At 45.3% G+C, this 15,896-nt stretch overlaps 1 protein-coding gene across 5 annotated transcripts in view; it reads right to left on the bottom strand.

Annotated features, from left to right (window-relative positions):
* The window catches only part of LOC109990029 (neuronal PAS domain-containing protein 3), a 236,154-nt gene that overhangs the window by 7,328 nt on the left and 212,930 nt on the right, over nucleotides 1–15,896 (bottom strand). For 4 of the 5 annotated variants that reach the window (XM_065947744.1, XM_065947746.1, XM_065947747.1 and 1 more), the window contains 4 exons: nucleotides 15,129–15,329; nucleotides 12,985–13,091; nucleotides 3,329–3,476; nucleotides 2,058–2,173 (listed from right to left, as the gene is read on the bottom strand). In XM_065947744.1, coding sequence (XP_065803816.1) covers nucleotides 2,058–2,173; nucleotides 3,329–3,476; nucleotides 12,985–13,091; nucleotides 15,129–15,329 — 572 coding nt within the window. The remainder of the gene's footprint in view (nucleotides 1–2,057; nucleotides 2,174–3,328; nucleotides 3,477–12,984; nucleotides 13,092–15,128; nucleotides 15,330–15,896) is intronic. The other variant, XM_065947745.1, reaches the window with a different exon arrangement.

The following is a 15,896-nucleotide window of genomic DNA, read 5'->3' as shown; positions in this document are numbered from 1 at the left end:
TTCTAAATTTAAAGCTTGTTCTAAAACAAGGGTGAACCTTGTGTTGGCTGTTACCGAGTACGTGAAGTTTGTCTGCTTCCTGTTTGACAGGCAGGTGACAAACACCGGTGGTTAGCTTGTGCTAGTGTGCAGTAGCTTGCAGTGTAGATAAAAGCAGTAAACTTACACACTATGTCCTGCAGGGGGCGGAGCTTCTGGAGGAGGAGGGGCCCAGTTTGAATGTTGTGTTTACAAATATTTCTACTGACTCCGCCTTTAATGAAAAGTCTCTTATTCAATACAACACTTCCAGTTTCTGTATGTTGCAGCCCTAACAGCATAAAGAAGCAATCTACCAGAGAAACTTTTTCAGTACCTTTAATGCTTTTACATTCCTTCATATGAAGAATAAAATGGCTCCGGTTTAAAAAGAATAAAAAATCTATTAATCATCACAAATAATACATTTTGATACACTTATAACTTAAATTACTCAAAAACAGCAAAAGGACATTTTGTTTTTGGCTCGGATCCTCGTGTCCTCTCTGTCTCTGTGCAGATTGCATCCAAACAGAACAAAGGTCAAAGGTCGGATATCTCATTTTAGAATATGTTGATCCTGAACACCTCAAGCCTGTTGGAGCCCGACTGAAGCTGGCCGCCGCCCGCAGCAGCTGGCGTCAGTTTACAGCCGACACGGTGCCAGAATCATTCTCCTCCAGCAAGAAGAACAGCTGGCTGCGATCGTCATCATGCCAACGCAGGCTGCAGCACTCGATAATATTATGCTCAAGGTGGAGGCCCTGTATTGGTTTTAATTCAACTATACTGGCACCGTGTGAGCTTTGTCTGCTTCTGTATTGGCTGCTTGAGATGTTGGTGCACATGCTAAATTAATCCTTGATTTGTATTTCTGGATGTGATTTCTGTTTTTAAGGTTTCATTTCTCCGTCTGAGTGAGCGCTCACTCTTGTTATGGACGAGGATATGTTAGCTATTGTGTTTCTGTGGAGATTATTTAGATTTGCCCCCAGTAGGTTTAAATATTTGTAATGCTTAATGGAAAAATGTGCGACATGTTCCACATCAATAAATCATAAATCAAGTCTATCCTGTGTAAATGTGTCTCTGAGTAATGACTGTCTACAATGAGTGAGAAGCTCGAGTCCCGCTGGCTGTGTTGTTGTCAGAGTCGTGTTTACATGGACGAGACGGCCGGCTCCTCCCCTTGAGTATAAAAGCTGTTTTAGTCAAGAACTAGAGAGAAGAACATACTCACTGATTATTTGGAGAGCTTACTAAAGAGCGCTAACATTAGCATGCTAACACAACAATGCAGGACACAGAGGTTTTTGTATGTTGTTTCTCTTCTTTTTATGCACTTGACTGTGAAGTCGCTGAAACCTGCTCAGAGAGTTTGCTGGATTCATAGACTCGTTGGCCCGATCTAAACTTTTTCACGCTGACCGTAGATGAAACGTTCGAGCAGCTGCATGTATCGATGTTTTCGTTGGTCTTTGTGGGATTCGAGTTGTTCTGGTGCATCTTTTGGAGGCTGTTCTGTCACGCTTTGTGGCCCTTTGTGTGTACATGTGTGAGGGTTTTTGGAGTCGTTTCATGTTGTTGTGTAGAGTTATGCTGTGTTTTATGTCATTTTGGGTTGGTTTGCAGAGACGCCAGGAAGTGCCGAGTCCCTGCAGCGGTTGGCGTTCGTCTCCATCCAGCCTGGCACAAACGGCACGCTGGCACCAACTGATAAAATATCTCTGGCTGCTCTGATTGGAGCTGTTTACTGCTTACTGCTGCTTATTATATACTACACTGTGACACTGTGGAGATGCTCGTTAGGAATCATAAAGGTTTTATGAAACAGGAGAATCACTACATGATACTCTGCTAGAGACATTTTCTTTTCATCCATCTTTTCCTCTTACAGCGCTGAGTTTACTCTTTTTAGATTCTCCATCTTTCTTTGCATGATTCTGACTGAAACTGTTTCTACTCCAACCTTTTCTCTCTGAAAAACATTTGTCTTTTATGGACATTTAACAGCTTCCATCTCCTTCTTTCCAACCTACCAGAGTTCTCTTTGGACTCGGACTCAGAGTCGGAGGTTTCCGAGGACTCCGAGGTTTTCTCGGGCAGGTTCGGCAACTGGGCGATGTCCATGGGCGTGTCTTTGTACTCTGGATTACTGTGAAGGAACACGCAAATGATAACATTAACATTTGCTGATTAATCTCCTCATTTAGTCTTAAATCCATACACACCATAAACTGGCTGTCACCAGACTCCCTTTGCAAACACAGTTTCTAGTTCTAAATCCACTCTGATCCTGTATTTGATCATGCCTATAAATCCCTCTATTTCAGCCCTGCTCAGAACAGGCTGTTTCTGTGTCTGTACCTTTAAATGTACCGTAAAATCCGGTGTATAAGACGCACTTTTAATACCTATTTTTTCATCTTAAAAGTTGGCTGCGTCTTATACACCGGTGAAAACAGTGGTATATTGTTCTGTAAATAAACATTGTGGGGTGCTCTTTTGATTGAGAAAGTCCTCTATTAAAGTTAAAGAGTGACGAGCGGTGTTGGGCAGCGCAGCTTGCAAGCTAGAAGTCTGTGCCTCTGCCAACTTTCCCTGCAGGCTGAGAGCTCAACTACCATACCATATCATGTAGATAGTAGGAGCACAAACTCCCGAACATGAAAAAAGACGGAACGAAAAGAACGACACAGCTGCACAGAAAATGCACGTTGTAGACATCGCTGAACACAATATAAATCCTCACGCAGGAAAACAGTTTAAACGTTTTTATTCTCTCAAAGAGACCTTCAAAACAGGGTGCGTCTTATATACCGGATTTTACGGTAAATGATCTGTGTCTGACCACGCCCCCTCTCTGGAAGGACTTGGGTGTACTCGGTCTTTCTCGCTCCACGTCTTATTGTTTACAGTGAGAAGGCAGACTCAGAGGGCAGAACAAACACCTAGCTGTGGGAGTGTCACCCACCTGGGGGAGGGGCTACTGCCCTTTGTGATGTCATGAAGGGAAAATGTCCAAACAGCCTGTTTGAGCACACATTTTCTGAAAAGTGGAGCAGGCAGAAGACGGAGAGGATGGACTTTTCTCATCATTGGTGGGGAAGTTTATTTTACTGAATATGTGACCTATAATGCATCATTCTGACCTGATTTTAATCGTCCAATGTGGTTTGGTATGTGGGCAATTTTATGTGCTTTTCAATTTTTCTCTTTCTATAAAAAAAACACAAAGTTTGGGAGCGTGTCGATCTAATGACCCTGTTACTGTCATCACTATGACAGCTGATTCTAGTTGACCTCTGACCTGAGGACGTAGTTGACCCAGATGATGTTCTTCTCGTTGGCGTTCTTGGCGTTGATGGCGATGGTGGCGCTGGACTGGATCCAGATGTACCCGCTGTTCTTCTGGATCCACCGGTAGTACTTTGTCACACACTGACCCTTATTCATCACTGAGAAAGAGAGAGGGAGAGGAGAGAGAGAGAGGAGGGGTGTTAGCTTATGTTGGATCTTGTGTCCGATCTGTTTGACATCACACTGACGGAGCTGGTTGTTTATCACACGAGAGAGAGAAAAAAAAAGGACAAAGGAAGGAAGCGTTTGGACGCAGGGCGAGAGACACAATCAGGAAGTGAGAGAGAGAGAGAGAGAGAGAGAGAGAGAGAGAGAGAGAGAGAGAGAGTCAGTCATCAGGTGTCATATGACAGCTGGCTGTGAGCTGCTCTGCTGCCGCTGTCATTAATCAGACCAACACACACTGCCAGCCTCTGAGCGTGTGTGCGTGTGTGTGTGTGTGTGTGTGTGTGTGTGTGTGTGTGTGTGTGTGTGTGTTGATGTCTGTGTGTCTCTGATAGGACTAACACAATACAAACTCATACTGAGATATATTAACTTCATAAAACAACAGTTGTTTTGCAGCTGTGTGCTAATTCAACACATGAACACACAAATGTAAAGTTGAAGCATGTTGACCAATAGCATGTTTGCATCCCTGAGGACAGGACAGTGTATGGGTGTATCCGACACAACCTCCAGTGTTGAAAAAAAAGATGCTGAAAAGCCAAAATCCTGCAGTTCCTCGAGTGTCCACTAGAGGCTGGCTGCAGAAGCACAGGAAGTCACATACACACCCATTCTAAAAACCCTGTTTTTTACAGCAGAGATTAACATGTTTACAGCCTGGTTCAAAAAGACAAATAGCTGTGATTAGCTCATGTCTCGATCAGCACACACTGTACAGGGGAGGTGAATGTTTTGATGACTCATCAGTTTTGATTTGATGAAGGATAAGAGTTATTCACAGTAAAGCGTGTAGCTGACATGATTGACAGGTGGGTGCGGTGTAACGGTTTGTCAGGAGGCTTCAAACCCGCCTCAGCTCCAGCTCTCAGCCTGTCGTTAGGTTGACTGAAAGTTAGGCTGAGACAGCATTTCCAGCATGGAGACCGCCATCGATGGGACTCCAGAGCCCCCTGCAGGAACAGACGGGTGACGGCACTCAGGCTTTGTCCATTTATATTTACAGTCTGTGTGTTTAGCCTGTTTTCTTCACCGTGCAGTGAATCCTGCTCTTCTTCTTCTTGGGTTAATTTTGGGACAAATCCGTCCATGAGTCCTCTCACCTTTGATTATTAGAGTTTTTGCTTTTAAAATGCGTTAAAATCTAAGATAAACATTCCCCTTTACAGAGCTGCAGTACCCGCCTTTCTCCACCAGGTAGTGCTGTGTCACCGTATGAGGACCATGTAGTCTTGGGGAAGGTTGCAGCCCCCCCCCCCCTCCCCTCCCCTCCACACCCCCACCCACTGCTCCGCCCAGCGACGGCACGCAGGCAATAAATTTGGCTAAATTAACCACTAAATGGTTATCTCAAGCAATATGTATTGGCATTAATCAGGAGCGGCTCGAACAGAAACAGCCGGAGACGGGGGGCGAGGGGCCGCTCAATTCATATCCCTCTCGTCCGTTTAATTACGCACACAAATAGGATTTTCCTCGACAGAGAGGAAGTAGGCCTGATTTATACAAAAAGAAGGCCAGTAATTAAAACTATTAGAAACTAATAGCATTGTTTAAGACGACATCCCCAGGGCCGCTGTAATTGACTTTGGTCGGGCGACATTGGGTCTCTGTTTGCAGATTGAGCGAGAGAGAGAGAGAGGGAGAGAGAGAGCAAGCGAGCGAGAGATGGAGGGAAAATAACTTGTTTGCATGTTAAGGCAGAGATGGTGAGATCACGTCACCTTGAATGTGACCTTGCTTTGTTTGTACGGCAGAGTAAATAACGACACAATGAGTGCGCACACACACCCTCACACACACACAGACACACACAGACACACACACACACACACACCACACAGACACACAGACACACACACACACACTCTCTCTCACACACACACACACACACACACACACACACACACACACACACACACACATACACCACACACCACACACACACAAACACACTGTTCAGATGACTGCAGGTCCTCAGAGAACAGCTCAGTGTATCAGCATGTCCAATGGAAGAGTGCACAAACACACACACACACACACGTTAATACAGGGCTTTATAACTCCAGCAGACTGCACACTGTGGCGTACAGCACACACACACACACACACACACACACACACACACACACAGTCTCACATGAATCCATGCTGTCAGCTGATGTTCGATACACACCACAACACACTTACGATCAATATTCAGGACATACTGTATGAGGGGCCACGTAATCAATACTGACACTGACCTTCCTGCTGATTCTTATTCTGGAGTTTTTACTCTTCAACAGTTTATTTCAGTAACTTTGAGTTGTTGTTTTTGTCCCTGACAGGCTCCCATCCTGTCTGACTACATCACAGAGAGGATCTCTACAGAGAAAGACATTTTTATTCAAGAGGAAGAAGATCTTCATGAAGCAGAAACACCTGCTGAAGTGCAGCAGCCAGGATGTCCTCCTTCTAACTTTAGATTCTGCTCCTGAATGCGCTGGATTTGTTTGGACCAGAGAAGATAGGAGGTTTTAAGGCACCCCCACATGGCCGTTTGGGACGCCCCTCAGTTTGCCAGATATGAGAGCAGTTATCAGGTCAAACCAACAGGTGTTGCAGCGATGGAAGTGGGCAAGAGAAGTGGTTCAGATAGAAGTGATTGTACCCGACCTAAAAAGCCTCTGCATGTTTCTAATAAGCTCCATGAGCAGAAACGTGCTCAAACTAGGATCAATATTGGAGATGCTTTTGAAAAATGGAGAGAGGTTAGAACACAGAAAGGTTTACAGACCGATGCAGAGCTGGATAAACACTGAAGCTTCAGTGTCCACCACATGACAACCTGCATGAGCATCGACTCAGTAATACTCGTTTTGAACACTGCAGCCATCACAGTCTGTTTCCGGGCTGCAGGATGAAACTATTTAGTGGAGCAGGTCCAAACATGTTGTTTCTATTAGTCATTTAGACCTGAGAGTATGTTATAATGTCACTGTGCAGGTTGTAAAATAGTGGAATTATCCCTTCAGATCCTCGTGGAATCAAATAGGAAGCTTTAAGATATGCTAACTGAACCTGTCTACTTCCTGTCTCTCTCTCTCTCCTCGTCTTACAGGTGAGGTTTGCATGTAAACCCTCTCCTCTTACTCCTCCATTAAATCACCCACCCTCTGATCGCCCGCTAATGAAGGAGAGGAGTAGGGAGAGAGAGAAAGAGAGAGAGAGAGAGAGTGCTGGAGGCTCGCCCGAGGCTGCAGGAGAGTGAGCGATAGATTAAAGGAGTTCTATTCCCTTTTAAAGCCTCTCCACCTCACTTTTTTCTCCTCATTTCCTCCGTCAGCTCTCCTCCTCTTTCTCTCTTTCACTCAATGTCACACCTTTTTTTCTTTCACTCCGAGTCTATCGCTCTTTTTTCCCTTTCTCCCCCCTCCATTTTCTCGCTCCTTTCACCTGTTTCTTTTTTTTTTTTTAGCTCTCTTTCTTCTGTTTGATCTGATGGATTTCCTCTTTGGTCTCGTCTACCTTTCAGAGTACCTTTACCCCGTTTCACCTGTGTGTGTGTGTGTGTGTGTGTGTGTGTGTGTGTGTGTGTGTGTGTGTGTGTGTGTGTGCCACAATGTCATTGAGGTGATAGTGTAATGAAACTTAGACATACAAATACAGAACTTTTATTCACCTTTAAATTGTAAAAAGTGAAACAGGTGATGTCTCAGTCAATATCAAATTGTCTACAGCGTGTGTGTGTGTGTGTGTGTGTGTGTGTGTGTGTGTGTGTGTGTGTGTGCGTGTGCGTGTGTGTGTGTTTGTGACTCATGTCATTGAAGTCGTTCATGTTTCTTTCCTCGTCCCAAAATACTTTTTGTGTGTTTTACAAAACTATGTGTACAGATGTGTGTGTTTGTGTGTGTGTATGTGTGTGTGTGTTCATTAAAGGCCCCGTTAGTCCAGAGAGATGGGCTCTGCTAAAACGCCTGCAGGCTTAAATCCTCCGAGTGTTCACTTCTGTGCTCGTTTCTCTCTCTCTTTTTTCCCGCTGCACCTGAACGCCTCTCATCCTCTCTCTCTCTTGCTCTCTCTCTCCCTGTCTCTCTCTCTCTCTCCCTCCCTCCCTCCCTCTCTCTTTTTTCCCACTGCACCTGAACGCCTCTCATCCTCTCTCTCTCCCTTTCTCTCTCCCTGTCTCTCTCTCTCTCTGTCTCTCTCTCTCTCTCCCTGTCTCTCTCTCTCTCTCCCTCCCTCCCTCCCTCTCTCTTTTTTCCCACTGCACCTGAACGCCTCTCATCCTCTCTCTCTCCCTTTCTCTCTCCCTGTCTCTCTCTCTCTCTCCCTGTCTCTCTCTCTCCCTCTCCCTCTCCCTCTCTCCCTCTCCCTCTCTCTCTCCTGGTGTCTTCTCCGTCTGTCTCATACCGTCTCTCCACGCTCCTCAAATGTCTTTCTCTGTTTCCTCTTCATTTGTATTATTTTTATTTTGTTCTAAATTATTTTTCTCCTGGTAAACAAAAGAACGATATTTGTCTGCGTGGATTTACATTTCTTTAATTCAGAGTGTTCACACCGAGTCGAGTTGGAGACAGCAGGACTCTGGTCCAGGATCAGGACTCGTGTGGACAGGAAACAAAAAGAGAATCAGTCTTTTAGACTGCTTTCCTTTCCTTCTTATCCTTTCCTTACCTTATCTTCCACCTTACCTTTCCTTATCGTTTCTTTATCTTTCCTTTCCTTTCTTTCCTTTTCTTTCCTTATTATCCTTTCCTTATCCTTTCTTCTTTATTTTCCTTGCCTTAGCACCTTATCTCTCTCTTTCCTTCCTTCCTTAGTGCGTCCTCTCCTCCCTCTCTCTCTGCTCAAAGAAACATTTTTACGGCGGTCGACAGCATCCGTTGACTTGCTGATTGACTTTAGGAAAAACTTTCTGCAAATTGAAAAACACGCAAATGAAACGACGAAAAACGAAATGCAACGACAGAATCGCGCTGCAACAATAGAATGTGCTGCAGAACCCTTTGTTGTTAATTGTTTGGGCTGCTGCAGGTCGTTGACCCTCGTCGACCTCCGTAGTCAATTTGTCTCTCTTACATACTTTCCCTTTTCTTATTTTTGCCGCCTCTTGATTTCATTTCTCATAAAGTCGGCGGCGGGCGCAACATCTTCGGCGATGAGAAATGAGCATTTTGTCGTCTGTTCTTTTTTTTTCTGTATCTGCAAATCACTCGTTCACATTTCTCTGAGAAAAGACGAATCTCCCGGCTCATCCCCCTTGCCGAGTATTTCTCTGCCTACAAATCACTTCCTCCCCCGCTCCCCTCGCTCTCTCTCTCTCTCTCTCTCTCTCTCTTTCTTTCTCTCTCTCTCTCTCTCTCTCTGTTCTCGGAGTGGAAACGAGGACAGATTGACTTTGAGATCTGACCCGAGCTAAGACCGGCTGTCAGCAGGTAATGATAGAGACTTAGGGAGTGACGCCTTTTCACAGAGAGGGATCATGCCTCGTCCTCCACTTAAAAAGGAGCCTTTTAAAATTTAGATCCCTGTTGAGAGAACCGGCTATCCCTCTAAAATACACCTTGATCGATTCCCTAACTATCCGACTCCTGCAGCAGCGGGGGAACCGAGCGCGGACGTGGAGATAAATCCCACCAAAGAATCAGAGGCTGCGAGCTGCTGCTGTTCTGCAAAATCAGAGAGAGAAAAACTGCACAAAGTCTCGTTCTCACCTTTAATCTGAAGCTGCTGGACGACTGAACGCAGAGGCTGCTTTGAGAAAACACCATGATTTTGTGTTCTCGAGACAGAAGTTTGTGTTCAATCACACAGAAAGCTGAGAAAACAAATATAACTCTAACCCTTTTCAATCAAAAAACGTCAAACTATCACATCTAAAGGCTTCAGATTTAAGGTATAGAACTCGGAAACGCCCAGACTCTCAGATAGGTGATAAAAGAGTAATTTAAGTATTTTAAACCTGGAACAATCACATGTAAGTTCTTGTTTTTGTCCCTGACAGGCTCCGATAGTTTTTCAAACCCAGAACTTCCTCCAGATACGTGTGCATTGTGTTCCTTCTCTGCTCCGTTACAACTATTTTTAAAGATTTATTTTTTGGCCTTTTTGTGCCTTTATTTAGAGACAGGACAGTGGATAGAGAGAGCGGGGTATGACATGCGGGAAAGGAGCCACAGGTCGGATTTGAACCTGGGCCGTCTGCTTGGAGGACTACAGCCTCCATACACGGGGCGCGCGCACAAGTCACTGTGCCACCAGCGCCCCACAACTCTGTGCTCCCTCGTCCGTCAACACCCACAGGCTGCGTTCTAGGGGCGCAAGAGGAAGCTTCTAGATCAGGGTCAAAGTCCCTGAATTAAAACCTCCGATGTGCAAAAGTCACAAAAACTCAGACAGACAGATTCCTGTTTTATGATCGCACTTTATTTAACGCTGCACAATGCTGTTTTGTATCTGGCTCGGTGCGGTCTCTTGATCTGTGGATCGTCTGTACTCTGTACTGCATTTATCCTCATGTTGTCTCTCATGTATCTGTTGGGTCTCCATGCCCCTAACCCTGAAGTCCTTCAGGACGATACTGAAGTAGTAATAAGGTAGATGGAGGTTTTTTTTCTGTCCACAGTGAACCAGAGATAAACGTCATGTCAACACAAACCAGACTTTCCTCCTGTCAATTAATCGAGAAACCTCCTTATTCCTAAAACAGAATAATTAAAGCGCGTTGAATCCGCTCCCTCTCAATCAGCGACGAGCTCACCAAGCCTCGGATTCAAACGCTCCACAGAAAGGCCGATTTCAGACCAATCTGAGCGCGCTCCGTTTGACAGGCGAGGATGAAGGGAAGGGGAGACACGGAGCACCTCCAGCGCCCTCGAACCATCCGTTCCTGTAAGCCCCCCTTTCAGAGCGGAAATTAATTTTGAAAGAAGAACGAATAAAAGGAGCAGGGGAGGTGACGGGAGGCGCTGTATTAGACTACGCTCCACTAAAACCGAGTCATTTAAAGCGTGCAGCTGCCAGCTCGCCTCCCTGACCTCCGTCCTCACCGCAGACAGCGAGGAATAATCTCCCTCTGTATTTCACTTCCTTCTTTTCTCATGTTTTACACATCCTCACCTCCCCTCTCCGTGTTTCTGACTGACCCCGTCAGGCCGCCGTACAGTCCCTTCCTGATTGCCACGGCTCGGGAACTTTCGCAGATGGTAATTGAAAAAGTTTGAGGGATTTTATTTTCCCTGTCGAGGTGTGTGACATCGTTCCGTTTGTCAGGTGTTACTGAAACGCGCAGGTAAAATGCAGTTTAACAAAATGCATTTCAATATTTGAAACTGTTTCTGTGTTTGATTTATGAGTCTTTACAATCTGTTGTTATGAGCTGGAAGGAGAGCGTTCCTGTCTTAGAAATAAAGTTCCTGATCTTAAACCTTAGAGGAGAAAGTTCAATCGTTGTGCCTCTGAAAACATTCACAAGCCAGACGCATGCACTTAAAAATATACATAAATTCTTATTTTAATAACTTGTTGTGGAAGGAAGTAGAAAAGTTCATGAAAATGTTATGACAGAAGGCATTTTCACATTTGGCACGATTGTTTTTTACAATCAGGAGAGTAACCCTTGCATATGTACTCAGTGCGATACAGCAGGGGGCAGTGTGCACATGGTTTGCTAATCCGGCAAAAAGCTAAAAAGAAGAAGTAACCATGGCAACCACTCTCGACAGATTTTTTTGTTGTTACTGGGACGACATCAACGACCCTCTTCCTACGACCACTTTGGGGTCAACTTTCTGATAGATTTACTGACATTTTTCTTTGAGTCGGAGTGAAAATCTCACGATGACGATGCGCTTAATGAAGCCTACGATGACATCAGGATACAGTGATTCTGATGGATTCAAGTCTGTCGTATAATCGTACAAAACGATATCTGATTAACTGAAGAATGTCAAAAGCTCCTAAAAAGGTCAAGGTCAGGATTCATTTGTGAAGTTTCACCTCTCATCACACTTCATCCCTTTACTTCTTTTCCACACTGCCTCATTCTTCCTGCAGTCAGCTTAAATCTGAGTAATTTGTTAAAGGTCCCACACGAGTCAGCACAACGAGATATTGCTGTATCCGTATTTAGTCCCACCTCTACCTCTGAGAACACAGGAATGACGACTCAAAGATTTGAGATGTTGCATAACCAACATTTGTTTCACCCCCGTAATCAGCTGAAGAAGAACCAGATTGCAGCGAGTCTGAGGTTTGACTCCCATCATGCCTTGCTGTCCTTGCTGTTGCGGTTGTTATTGTTTGGCGTTCCGCCCAAGCGCCTTCACTGCATACCGTCACGCCGTGAAAACGCTGTGCAGCTCTGAACACCTCCTCGGCTTTTACCGCCACAGTAAAGATCGGACCGCAGCAACAAACAGCACGCCGCAAATCATCCCGACAGCCACTAAACAGGGACAGCAAACCTCTGCTTCGGAGTGTGAGTGTGTGTGTGTGTGTGTGTGTGTGTGTGTGTGTGTGTGTGTGTGTGTGTCACAGAGGCGGAGTGTATTATGCCTCCTGACAGGGGTAATAAGATTGTAGAGTTGCTGCTGTGAGGGAACCTTTCAGAGATGCAGGAGAGATTCTCTCTAAGTGGCCTTTAGCTTGTAAAGTTTGATCTAGAAATACTTTGGCTATGAAGCGCTTATTACGGTGGATACACCCGAGATAAGGAGGCTTGTCCCGATATTTTCACTCCAATATTTTCAGCCCTCGTCTTTGGGGACAAAGCGTCCAAAAGGTCAAGAACATTTGAGAATGTCTTCAGTCAGGAATGGTTGCAATGGAATTCAAAGACTCCTGAAAATATCTAGATTATTTCAAGATGACTGCTCCTGAATTTGTCCTGATCTGTTTGTTCACACATGCACCTCACAGCAGGAGACTATCCCTGTCAGACAGAAGGGGGCGGGTCTCCTGAGGTTAGACGTTAGCGGACGAAGCAACAGAGTCCTCTTTACGATGCTATAATGAGAATATTTGTCTTTCTATCAATGCTGCGTGTAGTTGAACAGAATCTCAATCTGATCTAAAGAGTGGAGAAGAACATACTGGAGAACAGGAAACATGCAGCAGCAGGTTCATTAGAGCACGGAGATGGTAGAGGTGGCGTGCAGACAGTCTATGGTCGTGCAGCGATCACAGGGAATAAACGTCACCACCCCCTCCCACTCGCTCCAGGTGAATTCTCCTGATTATATCCTGCTGTGTTCTCACATCAGCTCACTCTGACTTTCTGCAGAATAAATACGAGGAGGCTGGAGGAGAAACTCAAACATTCAGCTGTTTGTATTCACACATGAAGCTCAGCACGAACACTTCAGGAGTTTCTCAGGAGTTTTCTGCCCGTGTGAAAGCCCTGTCAGAATGACCAATCAGTGAAAAGGATGTCGTCAGGTGGTGACAGTTACTCACAGTCCAGGTGACTCTGTCTGATTCCCTCCACGTCTTCAGCATGAATGAACTGATAGCACCGCTTCCCCACGATGTCCACCGGAGTCAGGTCCATGTAGTCGCTGATCCTGAAACGCAAAAAGAACTTAATGTTAAACTGCAAACCTCAAATATCGAAGGTTTTAGTAATTTATACTGAATGATTGGAGCACATTTCATCAGCGTCTCCTCAGAGGAACGATTTCCAAAGAAATGTGATTCAACTAAATAATAACTCTATCCCGCTGTAAGCTGTTTCAGGCTATGTTTGCACTAATTACCTTGAACTCAGATGGGCGCCATGAATTCCTGTCACACCATCAACATCACAGTTAAACTGAATTAATCGGGGTCAGCAGTGTGATGTAACCACAGCATCATCTTTATAATCCTTCTTTCATCATTCAGAGAGACATAAAGTCACGTTTCAATCACTGCAGCCGTCAGATCCTCCATTATGGTTGGAAAAGCAACGCCCACTGACATGTCCGGGCCCCTGAAAGGCCCCGTTTATGGCCCCTCCCCACATGTAATTTAACATATACACATGCACATTGCATCAGTACCGTTAGCATTAGCCTCCTGGCTAACATTAACCACTCTGTGGATTTGCTCTGATTAGCTTCTGGAGCTGACTGAAAGTTTGTTGCAGGTCAACGTTGAAGTTACTAAAACGAATAAACCTCGACGGGCCCCTCCATGTATCCAGGCCCCAGAAGCGCCCCCTTTTTGCGCCCTTTTTGAAACCTGAATACTGACAATATTTTACATAGTTTAAGATAAAAAAATGAGGTGCTAAAAAAAGAGTGCAGTTTCAACAGTGTCCACTAGAGTCTGTGTCCTGCAGTGAGTCAGTCCCCATAGAGCCCCATGTTAAAATGTCCATTTTTACAGCTTGGTGTCTTAGCATTTGCTAACCCCGCGCTTCAGCTCCACCCTCTGCTTAAATTGTGTCATCTTTTTAATTGAGCTTAATCACATTTCGGTATGCCAGTATGCTTCTTATAAAGACTCAAATAAAAGTATAATTCATTCAAAGTTATCTATGTTTCTGTCTGGTGTTTGCTGCTAAAGGAGAAGGACTTCTTAGGCCCCTGTTAGCAGACAAGTATCTGCAGGATCTTGTCTTTATTTTGGTGCTGAAAAGTGTCCTGTGTCCGTATTTGCACCACTCAGTGAAACTCCTCGCTGCAGGACGATCTTCTCTGTGTCGTCCAGGGAAGCTAATAGCTCGACAACAGAGAGTGAAGCCTGTCTGTCTGCTGAGCAGGTAACACACCTCAGCTTTTTAAAAGGTTTAATTTGAACTAATGTGCCGCAGGATAGACGGAACAATTTCCCCGCTATCGTTCTGATGGAGGGCGGGCGGGTGGGCGTGCGGTGGGGGAGACTAATGTCTGGCAGGCAGATAAGAGCACACTCTGTTCTTTGGATGAAAAAAAAAGAGAAAATGCTCTTTCCACCCATTTTCTCATTCTCTTAGAAACTCATCCTCAAAATGGGGCTGTAATGGGAGCGACGCTTGTCTGTTCGCCGCACAGACGCTTTCTGTCGCTCCGCATTCAATATCATCGTCTGCCTCGCATTGTCTCCCTTTTTTTTCCAGCCACAGAAAAAAGCAATCTGTCTACTACCATTTTCCCTGCTCTGTCTTTATAATAAAACATGAAGGTTTTATTTATTTATTTATTATTTTTGTGGTCTGATGTGAATCGCTGCTGGGCGGCCAGTTGACTCCTGAGCGAGATCCTGATCGCCTTCATCTGGACGGAGGGAAGCAGCCGGAGCCATCAGCGACATACTTCATGCTTAAACCTGGAGGACTCATCGATGAGACGCTACGGCACGGGGTGACAACTTCATCTTTGAACCATCAATGCGGGGGCGGGTCCAGACTTTTCTGACTGGGGTGGTCTAACAGGGACGCTGACTCATGGGGGGGGGGGGGGGGGGGGGGGACCGGACAGTGGACAGATTCAGAAATCAGGGAGAGAGAGAGCAGGGAGCGACATGCGGGAAAGGTGCCACAGGTCAGATTCAAACCCAGGCCGCCCCCTTGGAGGACTACAGATAAAGATGGGATAACTTTTTCAGATTTAACTCCCGCCCTTTTCCCCCTTCTCTACCTGTTCTCGCAGTACACGATCTTAAGGTCCATGTTGACTCGGGTGACGAACATTTGGCAGTCGATGCGGACCTCGTTAATGGTGGGCGGGGGGAGGGCGTGGGCCACCACCACCATCCCCATGATCTGATTGGGCACCGAGCGGCTGTGCGTCAAAGCCATCCTGATCCGCAGACGTCCCGTGACGTGAATCACCTGGACCAAAAATAAAAAAGCAAACAGAGGGGGAGGTTAAGGTTACAGCAATAGAAAACAGCACCTTTAACTGGACACGTTCACCCAATGAGTCCACTGATCTCGTCCATTTTCATACATTTTCTCCACCTTTAAAGGGGACATATCATGAAAAATCCACTTGTACAGTGTTTCTGAACATATATCTGTGTAACCTGAGTGTCTACTGACTCACAAAATGCGAAATAAACCCATCCAGTCCTTTGTCTGTGGTCTGCATAAGTCTTACAACACAGAGAAAAATTCTCTGTTTATAATGTGCTCCCCTTGTGATGTCACAGTGGGATTCTGGTAAAAAAAAAAAAAAAAAAAGCAAAACTTTTGAGCAGGTCCGCCATTTTTTATTCTCGCTCATTGCATTTGACTTTGACTTCACCAAACTCAGGCGACCCCAGACAAGTAAAGAGTCATGTTAGAGTCTTGTTAGAGCACATTTAGGCTTTTTCGTGTTTAATAATGTGGACAGAGGACAAGAGGTTTTCTTTTGTTTAGGCGTTGGCTGTGGCCCTCAGAAGCCTGCGTTCAATATGTATGT

Source organism: Labrus bergylta, chromosome 18 (genome assembly GCF_963930695.1).
Source record: "Labrus bergylta chromosome 18, fLabBer1.1, whole genome shotgun sequence".
NCBI lineage: Eukaryota > Metazoa > Chordata > Actinopteri > Labriformes > Labridae > Labrus > Labrus bergylta.
The sequence above is the reverse complement of the archived record's forward strand: the minus strand, read 5'-3'. Positions and strand labels throughout refer to the sequence as shown.